We start from the raw sequence: 21,449 nt of genomic DNA on the forward strand, positions 1-21,449 counted from the left end.
CCGCCCGCTAAGGGCATCACAGACACGGGCAGGGCCACACATGGGGCGCAGCAGACTCCTGCTTTGACGGACAGCCCTGGTGTCTCCAGCAACAGAGGCCGGGTAAAGCAGCGAGTTGCCCCTTCCTGCCGGTTAGACGGCCCCCATCTCGAGAGGAAGACGCCCACAGCTGCAGAATAACCCAATGCTGCGGCCAGTTCCCACAGTGCACTGGGACACGGCTTTTCATAAGAGAACACAGAGCCACAGGACGGGAATGCGAACCCCAAGAGGGGCTTCTGAGCCGGGATGGGTGTGGCGGTACTCACAGAACTATCCCCGAGCACCGCCTCCTTGGAGACCTCCAGGGATGCACAGGAGACCCTCCTCCAAGCCTGTCACCTGACCTTGCTATGGAAAGCATGCAAGTCCCTCAGAATTACCCAGAATCTTGGGGGGGGGATGATGGGAGGGGGAAGGGGAGGAGGAGGGGAAGGGCCCGCCCACTTCACTACCCCTGGGAGGAGGAGAGGCCCAGCTGCTTCCACAGTGAGTGGTGAACACATGGACCCTGCTGCTGGATGCCACAGATACGCGAAGGGACCCTGGAGGGGACGAGGCACAGGAGGTACATCCCCGGGCCACCGATCAGCCAGGCGCATGTCTAGAAGACAAGCTCCCGAGGCCCTTCCAGACACCCCAATGCCCATGGGATGGCACCAGCGGGGACCCAGGCTTCCGCGGGGCTGCGGCACACAGGTTTCCGCCCTGAGAATCCGAGTCAGATGAACCTCAGCGGTGCCGGGTCCTTCCCTGTCTCAACGTGCGGGAAACGCGTGGGGAGGGAGACCCTGGCATCTGCCCTCATCTAACGGAGAAGCCACCGGAAGCCCAAGTGCAGATCCTGCCTCTGCCATGGGCCACGTCCGGGAATAGGAAGCTGCGTGATTCCGGGGTGGTGCGAGTTGGGGGGGGACGAAGTGCGTTCTGAATAAAACCTGCTGTGGGGAGCTGTAGCCCACAGGAGAGCGTGTGGAAGGAGTCTGGGGAAACAGAAGCAGGGTTCTCTCATTCATCCTGCAACACCCGGGCTCTCGGGACCAGACCCGGCCCAGGTCTCTGGCCCCGTCCAGCAGAGCAAAGGGCACACCTGCTCTGCCCTGTGCACGGGGAGCGGGCAGGCTCGGCCTCTGCCGACCTCCTGCTGATGCCGGCAGTGCGACTCGATCCCTCCCCCTGTGGCAGCCCAGCCCCAGGCGGCGGCCCTCCGGGGACAGCTCAGGTCTTTTTTAAACATTGCCTATACGATTTATTTATCTGAAAGGGAGACACAGTGACAGAAAATAAGGCGGGTGGGGGGGGGGAGGGAGAGCAAGAGAGAGAGGCCTTCTGTCCACTGGTTCACTCCCCGGATGACAACAACGGCCAGGCCTGGGATGGCTGAGGCCAGAGCCAGGAACCCTATCTGGGTCTCCCTCCTGGGTGACAGGGGCCCACGTACTCAGAGCTACTTCTGCCGCCTTCTCAGGTGTGCTAGCAGGAAGCTGGATCAGAAGTGGAGCAGCTGGGACTCGAACCGATGTTCCGATATGGAATACAGGCATCACAAGGGGTGGCTTAACCCGCTGTGCCGTAACACTTGCCCCATGGCTCAGGTCCTGCCGGGCAGGTGCACTGGCTGGGGGGAAGAGGAGGCCCTCAGCCCACCCCTGTGCCACCCCTGCATTCTCAGAGGGAGGGGGTCTCCCGCCATGCCCCAGAACACAGCAAGTGCCTTTCCAGAGAGCTGTGATTCCTGGATTTAGAGACGCATGCTACCACGAGCGAGATGAGGCAGGAGTCTCGGGTCTGACTGAAGCTGGCGGAGAAGCGGTGAGATGCGGACGAAATGGGAGTGGCCACAGCGTCTCTGTAGTTCCCACGGGAAGGGGGAGGAGGAGGGGCCCGTCTTCCCCCTCTGCTATCCTGCACCCCCAGGAATGCCAGAAGTGCCAGAAACCAGCAGTTTTCCAAGAGGCAACGTGAGGTGGTAGTCAGACAAGAAACACCGTGCGAGTTTACTGATGGTCCACAAACCCAGGCAGCCACGAATACCAAGTTCAAAATAAAGTGCAGGTGTCCGGTGCGGCAGTTTCGACGCCCCCTGGGACACGGCCACGGCCCACGCTGTGGGACTGGGTCTGAGTCCTGGCTCTGCTTCTGGTCCAGCTTCCTGCGAACGTGCACTCTGGGAGGCAGCAGGTGACGGCTCGAGTAGCTGGGTCCCTGCCACCCACGTGGGAGACCCGGATGGGGTTTCCAGCTCCTGCTGTCGCAGGCACCTGGGGAGTGAACCCGAGCATGGCAGGTCTCCTCCGTCTCTCTGCCTCTGTCTTTCCAACAAAAATTAAAGTTGAAAATGAAAGCAGCTGCTGTCCACCTGTTTCAAGCGTCTTTTCTTTTAGTATAAAAATCCTACAAGGGAGGAACTAAAGCTAGAAAACTCTTAGCAGAAAACACTGGCAAAAAAAAAAAAAAATCTTTGCAACCCTGGATTAAACCATGGCTTGGGGGGGAAAAAAAAGAGATAAAGTGGATCTCATCAAAATCAGGAAACTGGATCCGAGGGTGCCGGCTGCCCTGGGTTCTGGGGCAGGAGCTGAGCAGCTGAGGGGGGTGGATGCTCCAGGGGGGCTGCCAGGTGGGGTCTCCCCCCTGCTTCTCTCGGGACCCCGAGACCCTGAGGCTCTGCTCTGTACCCAGGGCGCTTTCTGTTCCAGTTCCTCATCAGACTCCTGACCCAGCAGACACCAGTCGGCCCCCAGGGCTGTGTGAGCTGTGTCCGAGCTGCCCCTCCTCAACCGAAGTGGAAAGTTCCAGTCAGCGAACTGGGGCCTGCAGTCCCCTCCTCTGTGGCCCGAAGGCCATGCTGGGAGGCCCAGCCCCTGGGTGACGTCCTCCCTGCCTCCCAGGGTCCTCATCTGTGAAGTGGGATGACAGCACTGCCCACCTCGGGCAGCCGAGACAGGAAAACACGCTCTGTTGAGACATAGTCCGCATTCCAGGCTTCTGACTCGGAGTTTGCAAGTCACGGGCTCCCAACCCATCTCCAGGGCCGTGCGAGGATCCGCCCGCTGTGAGAGCATTTCCGTCACCTCGGGAAACAGCCCTGGCCTTCCACCGTCAGCCCCGACCCCCTTCCTCCCAGCCCCTGGAAGCCACTTTCCACGTGCGCACCACTTGCCCACTCGGGACATTTCCCGTAATGTCATCCAGCTTCCCTCACACGCCCCCTGCTCCCGAGACGCACGGGTGCCTGGCAGGAGTCCTGCTCTGCTGCTGTTTCAACCCAGTCCCCCAGTCCCTCCCAGGGGACAGACGGGCCACACCGCGTGCAGGCATCTGCTTCGCCCCCACTTTTCGGCTGTCACCAGCAGCGCCGCAGTGAACACGCGTGTGTCCGTTTTTGTGTGGATTCGTGCCTCCTTCAGCTTGGGTATTTAGTGGTGAGGATGCAAAAGGCCCCAAAACTTCTCAGCTCCTCCGGCCTGGCTGTCTTCACTAGGAATGGTGACAGCCCCCACGGCACAGGCAGCCACACTCGGCCTTGTGCTGGCCCCCAGAGTAACTGTGATCTGCAGAGCCAGCAGAGCAGCTGGGACTTGAACCGGCGTCCGTATGGGATGCCGGCACTGCAGGCGGCGGCTTTACCCACTATGCCACAGCGCCGGCCCCAGAAGTGCTTTTAATCTCCAAAAGCCAAAGGACCATTTGGAATGTATGCGCTGCAGTCAGTGGGAGGAGCAGGGAAGTCGGGAGGGGGCTGAGCTGCCCAGCCCCGCTGAGGGCCACCAGCCAGGCTGCCCTGGGAGGTACCTGCGTGGCTGCTGCTGCAAGTTCGGCCTTCTGGAATGACACCTCAGCAGACACTCACGGGGCGACTGGGCACAGACCCGGGAGGAAGCACAAGTGTGCAGGCTGAGTGTGTGGCCGGGGGCCCGGCCAGGTGTGCCGCGCAGTAACACAGGGCCGGCCGGCCGGGGACCCAGGGCGGAGGACGGCGTTGGAGGCGAGTCTCTGAAACATGCGGCCAGCAAGGAGGCCACTGGTGGGAGCACTACGTGGGCCAGAGGAAGCTGGGGCCCTGCCTCCTCCCGTCCTCCCAGAGCTGGTGTCCCTGTCCCCCATCCGAGGAAGAGGAGCTGCACACGGGGCGTGGGAAGGGGTCTGATGCGTCCTTGCTGCACACGGCACAGGCGCCACGGGCCACGGGGATGTGGCTTCCGAACCCCCATCTGCACTCAGGACCACGAGGCGGCCCGGGTTCCCCTCACTCCCGGCCCTTGCATCTCTGTAATTCCCGTGACGATGAGGGAGGGGAGGACCCGAGCGAGACAAGATGTCACTGTTGTGACCGCGTTACTAGACCCCAGCCTCCTGCTCTCCCGTGGCTGGCTCCGAGGATGCAAGTTTATCCCGGCTGCAGAGGCCCACGTGGGGAGGAGCTGCAGGCCGCCCTGGATGCTCTGTCCTGCAGCTGCCAGGACACAGATTCTGCCCACAACCCCAGGGAGCAGATCCTTCCCCAGCTGAGTGTCGGACAACACAGCTCTGGCCAGGCTCCGGACTGCAGCCCAGGGCAGGTCTGAAGCAGAGGACCCGGCAGGCCCAGGCCAAGACGTCAGATGGACAGAAGCCACGGAATGACAGAGGTGGGCCGTCCTGAGTGGCCCTGTGTTGCGGTCACTTGTTACGCGGCAAAGGGAACTGTCACAGACGCCAGCTGCTGCTCCCGTGCAGGGGCTGCCGGCAGAAGGCTGGGGCCGTGGCAGCTGTGACAGACGCTGGGAACAGGAGGGAGGGAGGAGCGTGGCGCACAGTAGGGAGCACTGAGCGCTTCTGGGAGGCAGCACGGCTCTCTGCTCCGTCTGGTGCCGGGAATGCAGTGTGTCCAGGTTGTGACACTCATCAAGCTGCACACTTTCCCACGAGCACTGAGTGTGTTGTACTTCCACTAGCATGAGAGAGGCCCGGCCTGAGATGCAGGGCTGGGTCGGAGGCGGCTCTGCAGCGTGGACTGCCTGGACTTTGCCCTTTGGGAACCCCAGGCTTCCACGTGGAAGAGGACAAAGATGGCGCACGGGGCACAGCTCCCTCAAATCCCCCTTGGCCATGGTGGCCATCACACGGGGGCCACTCCCTTCTGTGCTAAGCTCAACGGGACTGTGGGATTCTGACCACCACGTGGCCCTGGAAACAGACGGGCTGTGGCACGCAGGCCACGCCCTCACAGGCCACGAGTCAGGCGTGTGTGTTTTGGGGAATGCGCAGCCACCCGTGGATTCCAGAGAAAGGTCCCCTCAATGAGAGAACAGAGGTGACTCCCTTATACCTGCCGGAAATGACTCGTGGGGGCTTTAAGGGAGAGGAGGCGACCTTGGGCTCACTCAGCACAATCACTCCTTCTGGTGCCACCGAGAGCACCGCCCAGGCCCAGATCTCCCCGCACACGGCCATGCAGCCTCGCCTTTCCACCAGTTCCTGCCACACCGAGACCCAGGAAGCCCCTGGTTCCTAGAGCCTGGGCGCCGTGGTGGGGGCTGTGCCGAGACTGCAGGATGCACATTACTGTGTCCCCCTGTGGGCCATGACAGGTACGTCTGTCCCCTCACACCACCACTACGAAGTCAGAAACCAGGGCTCTGGGCACCCCGGGGCCCAGCCGGGGTGGAGACCCAGGTCCTCTGGCTCCCAAGCGCTCGAGGCAAAGGAACAGGCCCGGCTAGGGGACAAGCACCTTAGTTCCAGCAAGGGCCAGCACCGCTCAGCTGCCTTCCTGGGGACAGGACGCCTTCCTCCTGGTCTGCCAGCCTGCGGTTCCCTAAGACCAGGCAGAGTCTGCCTGGAGCCAGCGCGAGGTAGCACCCAAGAGAGAACCACGCCTTGGGCGGGCCGTGTCCCTTCCAGGTGGAACCACAGGTGCTCAGGACCTGGCAGGACCCAGGGGTTCCTTGGAGCAGCCCCGTCTTTTCAGGAAGGAGAACGGAGCGGCAGCCAGGTCAGAGGCACGCAGCCAAGGGCAGAGGCAGGACTGCGGCTCCGTCGGCTTCCCCCAGCGCCCTCAGGCCCCCTCTGGCTCGCGGCTGTTGCCAGCACAAACGCAAGAGAGACACCTCTTAGCAGAGCACAGAAATGGCGCGGCTGGATGCCACGGTCCACAGAGACCCCCACGAGCAGGACCCACGCGGCACAGAGGGAAGAGCACGGGCAGGGCCCCTCTGCAGCGTCAGGGCCAGCACGGTGCAGTGGACAGCACACAGGACAGCCGCAGAGGACGAATGAGTGACAGTGGTGTCACAGGCAGGGTGTGGTTCTGCAGGAAGTGAGCCCCGACCCGCAGCAGGCGTGGGGACAAGGTGATGAGCCAGGCTGGGCAATGCCCTCCAGGGAAGGACAAGCGGGGAACGCTCCCATCAGACCACGAAGCCGTGGACGCAACCACTGTGAACGGACTCGACGCTGACCGAGGCCAGAGCGCGGTGCCCGCCCAGCGTGGCCTTCCAGCACTTTCCGTGCACCTGCCGCATCATTACAGCTCACAGAAAGCCAGGTGCCACAGACAGCCCCCAGGAAGCCACGGAGGCCCAGCTGTCTCGGGGCAGAGGACCTGCCAGGCAGCCGGGGCTGGGGCTGGAGAGCCGGGCAACTGAACCCTGGAGGTGGGCTCTCAAGACCCCAGACCCCAGGCACTTTCAGAGGGCCTCGCCACACAGGGTGCCCGCCATCCACAGCATCTACGGTGGAGCTGTGCAATGGGCAACCTGTGCAGCAGTCCCTGGCATCAGCCTTCCAGTCACCCGCAGGCCAAGTCTTTCAGCCTAACCCCCGACTCAAGGACTCTGAGACACTGCGCAAGCTGAGACAAAGGCAGAGTTAAGAAATGTGTTGGGGCCGGCACCGCAGCTCACTAGGCTAATCCTCCGCCTGCGGCGCTGGCACACCGGGTTCTAGTCCCGGTCGGGGCGCCGGATTCTGTCCCGGTTGCTCCTCTTCCAGGCCAGCTCTCTGCTGTGGCCCAGGAGTGCAGTGGAGGATGGCCCAGGTGCTTGGGCCCTGCACCCCATGGGAGACCAGGAGAGGCACCTGGCTCCTGGCTTCGGATTGGTGCAGCGTGCCGGCCGTAGCAGTCATTTAGGGGGTGAACCAACGGAAGGAAGACCTTTCTCACTGTCTCTCTCTCTCTCTCACTGTTTAACTCTGCCTGTCAAAAAGAAAGAAAGAAAGAAAGAAAGAAAGAAAGAAAGAAAGAAAGAAAGAAAGAAAGAAAGAAAGAAAGAAAGAAAGAAAGAGAGAAAGAGAGAAAGAGAGAAAGAGAGAAAGAGAGAAAGAGAGAAAGAGAGAAAGAGAGAAAGAGAGAGAGAGAGAAAGAGAGAGAGAGAAAGAAAGAGAGAAAGAGAGAGAGAAAGAGAGAGAGAGAAAGAGAGAGAGAAAGAGAGAGAAAGAGAGAAAGAGAGAAAGAAAGAGAGAGAGAAAGAGAGAAAGAGAGAAAGAAAGAAAGAGAGAAAGAGAGAAAGAGAGAGAAAAAGAAAGAAAGAAAGAGAGAGAGAAAGAAAGAGAGAAAGAGAGAAAGAAAGAAAAAGAAAGAGAAAGAGAAAGAAAGAAAAAGAAAGAGAAAGAGAAAGAAAGAAAGAGAAAGAAAGAAAGAAAGAAAAAGAAAGAAAGAAAGAAAGAAAAAGGAAGAAATAAAGAAATGTGTTGGGGGCCAGTGCTACAGTGTAGTTGGGTAAAGAAGCTACGTGCAGTGCTGGCATCCCATATGGGCACCGGTTCAAGTCCTGGCTGCTCCACTTCCGATCCAGCTCTCTGCTATGGCCTGGGAAAGCAGTAGATGGACCAAGTCCTTGGGCCCCTGCACTTGTGTGGGAGACCTGGAGGAAGCTCCTGGCTCCTGGCTTTGGATCAGTGCAGCTCCCGCCACTGTGGCCAAATGGGGAGTGAACCAGCGGATGGATGACCTCTCTCTCTTTCTCTCTCTGTGTAACACTGACTTTCAAATAAATAAATCTTACAAAGAAAGAAAGAAAGAAAGAAAGAAAGAAAGAAAGAAAGAAAGAAAGAAAGAAAGAAAGGAAAAAAGAAAGAAAGGAAAAAAGAAAGAAAGAAAGAAATGTGTGTTGAAGTCCTAGAACTGCCATTTGCTCCCTGTGTGTTTTTGTAAGGCACTCGTATCTCCGTTCTCCCATCTGTAAACCCAGGCTTGGAAGCCTCGAGTCTGGTATCCTTTCTGACTCTGAAGTTCCGGGTTTGTTGATTCTCTGCTGTGATGAACAAACCAGAAAGTGCTCGAAGGCCTCAACCGGGCAAGCTGCAGTCCTGGGCTGAGTCGCTTAGACACCTGCGCCCCTCGGAGCACACCTGTGGCTGCGGCTCTCCATCAGCTGCTGGCCTGGGACACATGTGTCCACCATGGGCAAGAGCAGAGGGCAAGCAGGGTGGACACCTCTGACTCACTCACGGGCCACAGCTCCGTGGCAGGGCAGACACCTGACTCATGGGCCATAGCTCTGTGGCAGGGCGGACACCTGACTCGTGGGCCACAGCTCCGTGGCAGGGCGGACACCTGACTCGTGGGCCACAGCTCCGTGGCAGGGCGGACACCTGACTCGTGGGCCACAGCTCCGTGGCAGGGCGGACACCTGACTCGTGGGCCACAGCTCCGTGGCAGGGCGGACACCTGACTCGTGGGCCACAGCTCCGTGGCAGGGCGGACACCTGACTCGTGGGCCACAGCTCCGTGGCAGGGCGGACACCTGATTCGTGGGCCACAGCTCCGTGGCAGGGCGGACACCTGACTCGTGGGCCACAGCTCCGTGGCAGGCACGCACACCTGGCCGTCAGCCCACAGAAGCCCGAGCCCCAGGGCTGCCCTCTACCACTTCTGGATTCAGCCGGCAAGCTGAGGGCATCTCCTCACTCTCGACTCTGTCTTGACTTCTCTGAAAGCGCTGAACTTCCTGTGAGCAGACGCTCTGGTCGGACAGACCCTCATCTGCATGCCAGACGGGTCTCTCGTGTCTGGGCGTGCAGCCCCAGCCTCCTCCGAAGTGTGTGCTCTATCCACACACGTTCTATGCACCTCCCAGGGGGCTCTTACGTAGGAGCTGCGCTGAGCGCTGGGGAGAGGCGTGGGGCGACATGACGACAGACGGCCTGCTGACATAGCATCGGGCGTGGGGAGCGCATCTTGCCACTCCAGGGGTGAGGGGGGGAAAGGTTCGAGGCCACGGACGCCGAACCACAGAGGGTCACAGGCCCGGGCTGGGAGGAGAAAGGGCACTGAACAAAGGCCTGGGGAGAGAGAGCCCAGCGCAGCGGAGGGCCTGCCAGGAGCCTGCGCGGCTGGGGCAGCCACAGATCGCAAAGGGGAAAGTTAAGGCTGAGGGCAGGAGAGACAGCTGGAGACAGACCAGCCAAGGAGTTGGACTTGATCCTAAAACAACAGGGTCCTGAGCCGGAGGGAGATGAGGACAGCCTTGAGTTATGGAGTGACCAGTCCAGCAGCCTAAAAGGCCCCGGGACTGAGCCTGGAAGGGACGTGGCCTGGCAGCAGGGCAGGCACACGCTGGCAGGAGGGGCATGCGTGCTGGACTTCACCAGCAGGACGGGTGGACTGGCTACCTTGACCCTGTGCACAGCCCTGCCTCCGGGCTTTGGCAGAGCTGGAAAAAAAGAAAAGGAAAAACGCACTTGGCCCCGCGCCCAACTGTCCCTCGGATGTGTCACTCGATCCCAGGAGGTCAGACCCTGGCTGCACGGGGAGTGCAGGAGAGAAAAGTGAGTGTGAGCATGTGCGGGCCAAACAAGAACAAGGCAGCCCGGGTTCAAGGCCCGGGCGAGCCCAGTGAGGCCAGACAGGCATTGTCCTTCCTCGGGCCTTGAGCGTCCAGAAGCAAAACCAAGAGAGGAGAGGAGACTGCTGGGCTCCGGGCAGCCTCATCACCCCAGGCCAAAATAAACAGGCTTAAATGCCTCCAGACGGGGCAGAAAATGGACCAGCACTTGGCTGGCAGGGGGGTAACTGGTTCAGCTTCCGTGGAGAGAACACGGCAGCCGCCAGGATTAAGGACACACACAGCATTTCCGTGCCTGGGTCATTCATTCTACAGAACTGCGCGCGTGGGCACACCGAGGTGCACGTCCTGGCGTGTGCACTGCAGCGGGTTCCTAACACGTGACAGGAAAGCCCGAAATCCCATCGGTGGGGGAACTGGCTGCAGGCGGTCAGGCCATTTAACGTGCTGTCACCAAACAGAACAAGGCTCGCAGACTGGGGAGGATCTCAGGATGGTGGGGCTGCAGGGGGTCTCAGCGGCGACCCTGGCCCATGATCACGGCCAAAAGCTGAGTGAAGTGAGGACAGGGAAGGGGCTGCCTGGCCCGAGGTCACACTGAGCTGGCCCCGCACCCACCCCTCCCCCCACTCCTGCATCAGCCTCTCGTTCCTCAGCCCCTGTCTTCCCACCCGTCTCATGCACCTGCGCACCTGAGCCTGTGGAGCCGCCCGGCCTCTGTGGACACCCTGGGCAGCTGCCCCTGATGGGGCCAAAGGCTCTGCCGGCCCCACCCTTACTCTCAGCCTGTGTCTGACGCTCAGTTCCCAGGTCCAGCTGAGCCCTCCTGGCGGCTGGCTGACTACCCTGCATTTTTCACGCCGTGCTTTGCAAGTGTAAGGCGGGGCTGGCACTCAGGGCTCACACCCCAGTGTCACGGGGAGAGCAGTGTCCAGCATCGGCACACAGTTTGCAGGGAGCGGCTGGACTCTGGGATGACCGGGGCCACGCAGGCCTGGGCAGCCCTGCACTGCTCGCTCTGCACACAGAGACCCCTGCAGGCTCTGGCTGCACTCAGAGGCACAGCTAGGGGCACACGCGGTGCTGGGACCACCGGCCACGGCTGCATCCCTCAGCCCTCTTCCAAGCAAGTGGCCCAGGCATGCTCGGGTGGGACCTGTCCCCCTGTCATCCCTGCTGGAAATCCTTGCCATGGGCAGGGCCTCTTCCTCTTTGGAGAGCTTGGGAGCTGGAACAGGGCACTCTGGCCATGGGTCAACTTGGAGTCATCAGAGGTGGCCCTGCATGATGTCAGAGGCCACAGGGCAAGGCTCCGTCTGTCTCCTGCCGGCCCTGTAAACGGGTTGCTCCAGCTGCCCTGGGCCCCACAGGCCCTATTCTGCCAGAGGGTCTGGGCAGAGGCTGCTCCTTCCGCCTGCGACCTGACTGCTCTGCTTACGAGGACAGGCTGTGTCCTGCCCTTGCAGGCCTCGGGCAGCTCCGCAGTGAGGAGCTGTGTGGACAGCCTCCTCTGATTCACTTCTCTGCACTGCCCACAGCTGGGCTCTGCCACTTTCTCCTCTATTACTTGGGTTGTGTTTGCACCACCCCAACTCCCCAACACCCACACACGCGTGCACACGCACACGGCGCATATACGCACTCACATCCACACGCTCACATGCACACACACACACACACACACACTAGCATCCACCTGATCTTAGTTATGCTGTATCTGAGACGTCACTCTGCTTTCTGGCACACGGTCAGTACTCGATTCAGACTTCCCGGATGAATGATTGAAAGAACAGAGTGGTTATCTGTTGACTGATCTCACGGATCGATACAGAGACCAGATGGGGGACTAGACGGCGCGGCAGGCCTGAGGCGGAGCAGGGAGGGGCACGGGGGATATCCTTGTGCTTCACCCGCAGAGGAACAAGGTCAGCAGAGGCCCCACGGGCGGTTTACCTGGCCAGCCCTCCTCTTGACTCACCACATGAGGTCAGAGGAAACCACACCGGCCTTTATCAGGGGCTCGCAGCCCGCGGGCAGCCCAGAGACCAGGCAGGAAGCCACGCCCCCGAGACAATCCAGGAGTTCGGAAACAGGCGTCCCTTCTGCTGCAGGTATGAATGGGGACCGGCAGCACAGGACGGAGATCCCAGTCACCAAACACAGGGCTGCTCAACCCGATGGGACCTCGGCACGCACCCCCGACGCAGGCACAGCTCTCCCGACCCATCCACGTGCCCCAGGCGGTGCGGGTCAGCCAGGGTGACTGTCCCCCGGGGAACATCTGCAGGGGCTGTGTTGTCCTAACTAGGAGAGGGCAGGGGGTGCCAGCCAGGGAGGCCCCTGGACGGCCCCTAACCACGTGGAGTTATCCAGTCCCAGGCACCGGCAGTGTCAAGAACCCGACAATGTGCGTACGCGTTCTTCCCACAACTTTGAGAAACGTATTAATAAACACCAGTGTTTCTGAAACTCAACATGCCCCAACCCTGAAGTGCAAGACAGTGCACACACGTGCACACACAGACACACACACACACGCACAGGGCGTGCTGGCTCGGGGCTCAGGCTTGGCCACTGTGCTCCAGGGTCGCAGGTCTGCTGACAGCACTGCAGGACGCCGCCCTCCCCACAGCAGAAAGGGTGACTCCCAGCTCCGCCCTCCTGGCCCAGCCAGAGCACACAATGGGCACACTGTGTGGCCATCTCCTCCACAGGAGGAGTGGCCTCGTGACCCCGGGCAGCGGTCATCACGAGGCTGACCTCACAGCCACCCCTGGGCCAGGGTCTATTCCTCTGGGACAGGGACCACCAACCACGGCCAGCTCTGGCTCCAGCAGTCAGCAGTGCCTGGCCTGGGCTGTGGCAGAGGCGGTCCGGACGGCGGCCTCTTCCCCCAGACAACCCTGACCCTCATGCCTCCCACAGGTCCCCGGGCCACCGGCCAAAGTGCTTCTGGGGCCCACTTGCAAAGAGGGTGAGGGGCAAACCCAGCCCTGCCCCTCCCTAACACATCCTAGCAGGCAAGCGACAACTCGGCTTCCGGGGGCCTCCGTTTCTATGCCTGAACATGGAGACGTAATTCCACTAACCTAGGGACTACGAAGACCAAACAGGTAAGAGGTAAGAGGCCAGGGCAGAAGAGGCCACGTGGCACATGCTTAGCAAATGGTGGCCTGTCCCGTGGCTCCATGCTGACACACAAGTCCCTGGCTCTTCCTCTGGCTCCCTGAGATGTTATAGTATTCTTTGCCTTCTGATAGGCTTAACGTTCTCTTCCTAATCAGATCCAAAGAACAGCAAAAACCTTTGCCTCTTCTAGTTCCTCTCCATCTCAGTAAGCGCCTGAGGCTCTCAGGGTTTGAGCGAGAGCATGCCCGAGCCCTAAGGGCTGTGAGCCCGGAGGTGGTGGCCTACCGCTCAGGGCAGCCACTCCTGGGGCTGGACATGGCTGCTCCCCGTGCCTCTGGCTCACGTGCCGTCTGGGAGGGTGGCAGAGGCCCAGGTGGGTCAGCTGGTGAGGGGTGGGGCTGGGCTGGGGGCCGAGCGCCTCTGACCCCCACTGGCTCTGCCTCAGAGCACCTGCTGTCCGGGGACGTTTCACAACCACTGCCTCATTGACTCCACGTCAAATCAGCGGGGGCCGCAGGTCAGCAGACGGAGCGGTGCTGCCACCGCAGTGGGGGGTTGGGCGTGGGGGTGATGATGCAGCAAGCCCCCTGGCTGATCCTCACTGAGATCCTGGCCGTGTTCCGGGGGCTGCCTGGCGACCACGCCCAGGCGCTAACAGTGAAGTGGCCACAGCCTTCCCTCCACGCCAGCACGCATGCGAGGGCACCACACGTGTTAGTTCAAATGCTCCAAACAGCCCTATCAAGTGGCTTTTGAAATAAAGGTCTAATTATTTTAAGGAAGGAAAGCAACCTGCAGTATTCGGTTTCCTTCCCGCAGGGAGCTGGATACTGCTCCCTACCTGCCCTGTGACCTCCTGCCCTCTTAACTCTCCTCACTGCTATCCCTGGGCCTAGGGGCTGCTCCCCCAGCCCCTCTGTGGCCACAAGGCAGGAGCTGGAAAGCAGCCGTGCTGTGAGACAGGAACTCCTGCCACCGCAGTGAGGCCTGGCCTGGCCCAGTGAGGGACAGCCGTGACCGCCAGGCCCTCCCGCGGCCCCAGGGCTGAGCCGAGCCAGGCCGAGCCAAGTCTGCAGCTACACTGCTGGGACGAGCGGGGTGCGCCCTCCCCACCTGTGCCCGGCTGCCACTTCCTGTCCCTGGCCAGGGGCTGCAGGTTAACTGCATGCTACTTCCTTTCAGGCCAACCTCGGACAAAGAACCTGCGTGGCCAAGCGTGCGTTCTCGCCTGCACCCTTGAGGGCGAGCAAGGAGCAGCCGTCCTGGACACAAGGGGTGAGCAGCCTTCATCCTGTGGCGGCTGCGTGAGGCTGAACTGCAGCCAGGGTGGGAGTGGGAAGGAGACCTGGGGCTGAGGATTGGGGCGCGGCTGAGCCCCCACGGTCACTGGTTCCCCCTTCCTCTCGGAAACACCCAAGCTCTGATGACTGAGTGGTGTCGTCACCTGCTCTGGGTGCACCTGCTCTGGCCATTCCCTCCCCTGAACAAGGCCTCCCTTATGCCTTATCTACACTTATCGCTGCCAGCCCCTCCCCCAGCCCCCTGCAGGACAAAGTTCAAGCCCTACAGCCTGGCCCACTGGTCTCCTCTCCAACCCTCCCAAGGCTTGAGTCATCCCCTATGCACCTCCCAGGAGGGCTGGGGCAGGAGAGGCAGGGACGATTCCCTAGGGAAGGGGCCCCTGGGCCAAAGGACAGCTTGTGCAAAGGCACTGAGGTGGGCAAGAGTCGGCCTGTGGCAGGCAGGGCCAGTGTGGCCAGGAAGGGACACAGTGAGGCTGGGTCAGTGGCTGCAGTGAGAGCGTGGCACCGTCCTGGCCAGGGCACACTGCACAGATCGGATCTGTGTTTTCCCGACTCACCACTCTCGGGGCCGAGAGGGTAGCTCCTGCGTTGCCGTGGGCCTCGCCCACCACCGGGGAGCTCAGCACCAGGGAGTCGCCATGGAGGAGGCTGCCCCTGTGGACAGCGCTCAGGCTGACCAACACCCGGGGAACATGGAGGGATGATTAACGTCCTCACAGCTGAACGAGACAGGAGGGAGAAGAATCGGTCGGGGGCAGTGAGGTCCACGTGCTTTGTGGGCCACAGCCACTGTCCCCCGCCAGGAGATACGAGGACAGAAAGAGAGCTGCACCCACCCACGCCTGCAGCCACGCCCGACCCAGGTGGCCTGGGTGCCCCGACGAGAAGGTTCCTGTGCCATCCCCGTCCCCCAAGGAAGCATGAGGCCTGCAGGCCCTCAGCACAGGGCACAGACCCTCCCACTGCCCCACTCCCCCACGGGCAGGGCCCTGAGGGACCTTTGCCCAAGTCTATTTGCTGATAACCAAATCTCGGGCAGAGCCACCATGGCACCAGGCTGCTGGCCCCACGTGATCCTCGGAGCAGAAAAACAACTGAATCATCCCAGCGAGGTCTCCACGCGGAGCCTCTGTGAGGCCAATCAAAAGAAAAAAGCCCAAGGGAGGGGCGGTTTTGATGATACCAGCTTACTGATGGACAGCAGCCCCAGGCCCACGCCCTGCAGCCTGCAGCCAGGGCCTCTCAGCTCCCCGGGGCACCAGGGGCTTCATGGGAGCAGCCCACAGCGGTGGGCTTCAGGGCGGTCAGGAGCAGCTGGGAACTCGTCTTCCCCAACCCGGGGGCCTGGAGACGGCCCTGCAGACGCAACCCCTCTGCGGCACCCACCTGACTACTCCCCTGCCCTCGTCCGTCGGCAGGCAGGTGCTCTGCACACCCAAGCAAGCTCCCCGCTGCCTCTCACTGGGGCATCCCTCTCCCCAAACACCACGGCCTCCTTGTCAACGTCTACAGAGTGAAAACTAAAACAAGATCTGAGAATGAGAGGCACGATCAAGGTCAGGCATCAGCCTCCTGGAGTCCGCGGCCTGGCCCTGAGCCTGCATCTCGCCCCTCGGGGGCGGCGGGCGGATGGCCTCAGTGCTGACAGCACCCTGCCTGGGGGACACGAGGAGCCCCTGCCCCGGCCTTCACCCCAGGGCCCTCACCCTGTGTCTTCTGGTTCTGCCAGCCCCCGCCTGCTCCTCTCTCCCTGGAGCCCCTGCAAAGCGCAGCCTGGCACCCTTTTCCTCAAAGGATTGTTCTTTGACAAAGAAGGAAACCTCGGGGCCCTTATCAGAGATCCGGCTTCTCGCTGCAGCACAGTGGAAACCTAGTCCAGAAATATCGGAGCCGGAGGTCATCGTGAGGTCACTGGCCCTGGCTGGGGGCCGGCTGGGTGTGTGCCCTGGCTGGGACAGACTCAGGGGCCGGGCCCTGACCCTCCCTGGGAAACATACCCAGTCTCAGGCACACACTGCGTGTCTGTAACAGGGGGTGGGGGCAGTAATGGTCGCCGTTCAGCCAGCACCTGCCGTGGCCTCTGTGTGTGTCTGTGGGAGGGGGGAGTGGGAGTGGGAGTGGCCCCTCCCAGGGCACTGGCCCCTCCAGGGCACTGGCCCTTTAGGAAGCTGCAGACCGAGCAGCAGTGGCTGGAACAGGAGTGGCTGTCAGCACTCGCTTGGCCAAGGGCATTTATACACAGGAATTCTGCCCAGCAGCCCACCCACTCCAAGTAGCAGGAACCACCAGCACTCTCGCGAGGCTGGGGGGCGGGGCCATGTGGCTGTGATTTGGGGGCTAGGATCCGCCTCCCAGGCAGCAGCGGGGCAAGGCCGGGGAGAGCAAGTTCCACCTACACAGCTCCAGTCCCACTCAGTCCCCCACCTGCTGGCCATGGTCACGACCCCACCCATCTGCACCTGCTTCCCCACCTGTACAAGGGGGATAATGAGTTCATATCTAACAGGTACTTTAGAACAGGACCTGGCACATTCGCTGCTCTGTAAATGCTATCTGCTGTATAACAGCAATTGTTGCTAGCACTATACATTACCCAGCCTCCCCAGACGCTGTGTGACAGGCTCCCTGCGGGGCCACCTCGCCTGGATCCAGCAGGAGGCGCACCATCCCCACCCCAAAGGTCTATGTGGCAGTCCGGGCTTGGCTGTGCACCCCAGGCAGGGTCACCTGGACACTGCGGGCAGTGAACAGGTCGCTGGGGGCCTCCAGAGGAAACAAGGAAACCGGGGCCATGCAGGGGGGAGGAAGCCCACCGCTCCACCTGGGACCAGTGGGGGCTACGCTTTGGGAGGTGGGAGTGGCAGGGGAATGGAAAAGCAGCAGGGAGCCAGCCCCCATGGGAAACATTTCACCTATGGGTTAAGACCCCGCGTCTCACATCAGAGGGCCTGGGTTCCAGTTCCAGTCCCAGCTTCCTGCTCATGCCCACTCGGGGAGGCAGAAGGTGATGGCTCAAGTAGTTGGCTCCCTGCCACCCACGTGGGAGACCCAGATGGAGTTGCCAGCTCCTGGCTGTAGCCTTGGCCCTGCCCCAGCTTCGGGAATCTGAGGAGTGAACCAGCGGATGCAGCTCCTCTCTCTGGCCCTCTCCCTGCCTGGCAGGTTCTGCTGGAGGGGCTGCAGGATTCAAGGCGGCACACAGGTGAGCACTTATCGGCTGGGCCCTGGCACGAGGCAGGGGCTCAAAGAGCAGTCAGTCCACGGGGCAGATGTTTCCTGCCTGTGTGTGCTCTGAGCCCAGCAGGAACTCGGGCAGGACGACACCAACCTCAGAGCACCAGCCCGTGGAACAGCACGTCTCACAAGTGCATCGAGTGGTTTACTCCTCCCAACACGATGGGAGGTTTTCCTATCACTACCACCCATCCTACAGACAGGAAAACCAAGGCTGCATGAGGAACGGAGGCGCCTGAGCCTGTCTGTCCTATGGCCTCCAGCCTACGGTGGGATCAGACCAGCCAGGGAGCAGCAGGGGCAGCCAGGAGCAGGTTGCAGCTGTAGCAGGGCGGTGCGGGCAGGAAGTGGGAACGTGCAACAGGGCCTCAGCCCAGGAAGCAGGCGGGAGCCATGGACAGCAGCGAGGGAGGCTGGGGCAGCTGACCCGACCTCGGGTAGGCGCAGTGGGGCAGCCCCGCGCGCTGAGGAGCCTGGCTGGCGCCCCTCCGTCCCGATACAGAGAACAGGATGCCAAATGCCCCAGCACCCCACCCAGAACGTGCGAGCTCCGGGCCACCAAGGACGCTGAGAATGTCCACTACGGGGGCTGGGTTTTGCCTCTAGGATAATTGCGCTTTCTGTGGCTCCCAAACTGTCTCCAGAGGAGTCTCCTTCTTGTCCACAAAAGAGAAAACACAGGGCAGGTCGGGGCAGCGACCTGAGCAGATCAGCAGATGACAGGATCACTGCGGGGCCAGGAGGCTGCTGGGGAAACGGTGGGGGGTGGGGTATGCAAGGGGCCTCACAGACATCTCAAGCTGTGCTCACCGGAACGAGCAGCGAGAAGGGTCCACCACTAAGGCAGGGCTCAGCGCCAAGCTCGGGGGTCTTGTTCTCTGGGGGTGAGATAAGGGCTCCGCCGAGGCTGGGACACGGTCTGAGCCCTCCAGGGCTTCAGGTGTTGGAAGCTTGGCCCTCGGCATGGCCACACTGGGGGTGGTGGGACCATTAAGGGGTGGGCACTGCCCTTGGAGGAACGAGTGCTGGGCTGGAGTGACCCCCTGGCTGCTCCCCAGCCCCGCGCGGGGCCTCTGCTGCTCACACAACACTCACTCCAGCCACGGCACCGCCCACTAGGCTGAACCGAGCAGATCCCAGCCTGCAAAACCGCAAGCTAAACAGACCTCTCGTCCGTCCGTCACCCAGCCTCAGTGTTCCACCCTGACGCGGGTCCTGTCGCGGTGCCCACCCGGAGCTCCCGCGCCCGCGGCCCAGCACAGCTCTGCCCCCACTCACCTGGAACCTGTGCACCAGCTCCAGGGACTGGCTGTCATTCTGGTCAGCTTCCAGGATGACATCGGTCAGCTTGTGGATGATGACGTCCAGGGGGCCCTGCTCCTCGATCGGCCGGCTGAGGTTCAGCTGTAAGGCGGGATCAGAGACAAAGGCAACAGCTTCAGTCCCTGGCGCCATGGCCCCCACGTGACGGCCACCCCGGGCGCGCTGCCGAGCCTCCCTACAGTGCTCCGAGAGGGGCCGGCACAGGGCTGCCCCTCCCGGGAAACACACAGAGAGGCGCCCCCAGAGCAGGCCCAGCGTCCGTCCTGTACAACTGGTCCCCAAGCTCCACGCAATGCTCAAAACAGATGCAGAGACAGTGCTCACTGACCGTGCCCAGGAGCCCCGCAGCCCAGGGAAGCCAGAGCTCAGAGAGGGCCGGTGGAGCTATTAAAGTTACACAGCCAGATCGGAACTCAGATCTGCCCTTTCCTGCAGGCTGTGGGCTTGGCGATTCAAGGGGAGACTGGCTGCCGGCACATCTCACTGAAGCCGGGGCTCATGGTGAGCGAGGGAGCCCAGGGCCGTCTCCTCCACTCAGCGAGGCTCGCCCTGCCCGGCTGCGGAATGTGTTTTTATTTTTTCAAGAACACGGGGTTGGGAAGATCAGGCCCCAAGGGAGACAGAGCTGCCAGCTGACTGACAGTCAGCATCACCTGACCCCAAGACAGGAGCACCCGCCAACAGCCAGGGCGGCCTGACACCACGCTTCCTGACCCGCCAGATGCCTGCCATAGGCACACGGCCACCATTACCTGCACGGCGCCAGCTCGGCACCTGGCTGACCCCCCACCCGGCCTCAGCTGAGGGCAGAGAAAGCCAGGAGCCCCACCCTGCCTCTGTCCCCACCCCTAAGTGGGGGCTCCCTCCAGGATCCGAGCGTGCCCACGGGGGGAGTGGAGACATCAGGATAACAGCTACAGAGGAGCCTTCCAAGCGAGCACTGCGCTTGGAGCTTACGTGCACTTTTGCTTTGTTTTCCATTTTACTTTCCACCAATACGAGAAGTGATTTTTACAAACGAGGAAGCAGAACATGGAGACTCTTGAAACCTGCTCAGGGCCTCCAGGGGAAGACGCACCGGGGCAGGGATGCACCTGGGATCGAAGGCTGAGCCCGCCACGCAGGGCCCCTCCCGGTCTCTGCCTCCTGCCTGCGCCGGCCCCCAGGAGGCTGCCGTCCACAGCCACAGCCCAGCCACCCGGCGGTCTCGTCCTCAGGCCGATGCAGGCCAACTGCAGGCAGGAGCAAAGACGGGAGAGGTGGGGAGCGAAGAGACCCGAGGCCTGGGTTGTATTTCTGGAAGCAGTCCTAGCCTCTCTCCAGGCCTGCAGCTCCAGTTACGTTTTCGGTCCCCTGTCCTCGCAGGCAACACTGCCACGCTTATTTGCCCTGGGATAGTGGTCTCTTAGACCCGGTCGTGCCCTGTAACAATCCTTCCAGTTAAGCCTAAGGAATGTGCCAGCTCATTTTGCCGACGTCTTAACTCCTCTTTTCACTGTCTGCCAGCAAAGAAGTTACGGGATTTCCCCTATTTAGGAGAAAAAAAAAAGTCCCTTGACCTCAGGATAAGAAAACACTGAAGAATCTCTTGCCCTCTCCATGGTGACAACCAGCCTGTGCAGAGCAAAACCACCCAACGGCAGCCGGCCCCCTCCTCCAGGGCACCTCCAAGCATCTGCACAGCCCTGGCGCGCGCCCATCCCCACGCGAGCCCAGGTGCCGGGGTGACCCTCCCACCTCCATGGACCACCACACCCAGAGCCCTGGAAGGAAAAACCGCCACCGTGCAAGGCAGGGGAAAGTGGCCGGAGGCCAGGCAGCAAGGCTCCCTGCTGAGCCACCAGCTGGCCCATCATGCCCCAGGCCTCGGTTTCCCTTGCGATAAAAAGAGGAGACCGTAGCAGCCTTGCTGGCTCTGCTGGCGGATTCCACAGCGCCCCCCACCTGACCCCTCCCCCCAGAAAACGCAGACTTTGAGGGGAGGGGGAGCCGGTGGGAGGCGATGACACCCTCTGTAGATAGCAACTCTCTTCTGTGGGAACCCGTGGCTCCGCCGAGACAGGTAACACAAACAGGACCAGACCAGGTACACATGGAGAGAGCTGGGCCATGGGAGTCATGCCAGGCAGGCACCCGGGGCCTGGCAGAACTGCCCTGGCCACTGTCACGCGTACGCCATGAACCTGCTGGCCGCCTGCAGTGCCGGAGCGCACAGGTCGGCCCAGAAGGAGCCACGGGGTCCCTGTGGGGTCGGGGAAGGTGGTGGGCAGCGGGGATGCCCCAGCATCCTCGGCTGGCAGCAGCCCCCGGCCTGAGACCTGACGACCATGGGCTGTGTGGAAGATAAGCTCTGCGCGGCCCTGGCCGCTGCACCGAAGGTAAACAGTGGAGTCCTGGCAGCCAGCCACCTGCTTTGTGTATTTTCCAGGCATTTTCTGCCAGTAAAAAACCCGCACACAAGAACAGCAACTCGGACAGGCCGGGCCTGGGCGTGCAGCACCCACATCTCTGCCGGCGGCCAGCAGCCCCAGTGCTGCCCTGGCGGGGGGGGTCCCTGATGACGCTCAGAGGGGCTTCAGCCTCTCCCTGCTGCCTGGAGAGGAGGAGATGCCTCCTGGGGGAGGGGCCCTGAGACCGCGGATGCCTCAGG

The 21,449-nt window shown here is 61.7% G+C and overlaps 1 protein-coding gene across 4 annotated transcripts in view; it reads right to left on the reverse strand.

Annotated features, from left to right (window-relative positions):
* Nucleotides 1–21,449, reverse strand: part of ITPK1 (inositol-tetrakisphosphate 1-kinase) — a 142,628-nt gene that overhangs the window by 35,024 nt on the left and 86,155 nt on the right. For 2 of the 4 annotated variants that reach the window (XM_017349458.3, XM_002719591.5), the window contains exon 3: nt 18,755–18,880. In XM_017349458.3, coding sequence (XP_017204947.1) covers nt 18,755–18,880 — 126 coding nt within the window. Of the gene's footprint in view, nt 1–18,754; nt 18,881–19,127; nt 19,337–21,449 lie in introns of those variants that run through there. The other 2 variants (XM_070065553.1, XM_070065554.1) reach the window with 2 other exon arrangements.

Source organism: Oryctolagus cuniculus, chromosome 20, assembly GCF_964237555.1.
Source record: "Oryctolagus cuniculus chromosome 20, mOryCun1.1, whole genome shotgun sequence".
Lineage (NCBI taxonomy): Eukaryota > Metazoa > Chordata > Mammalia > Lagomorpha > Leporidae > Oryctolagus > Oryctolagus cuniculus.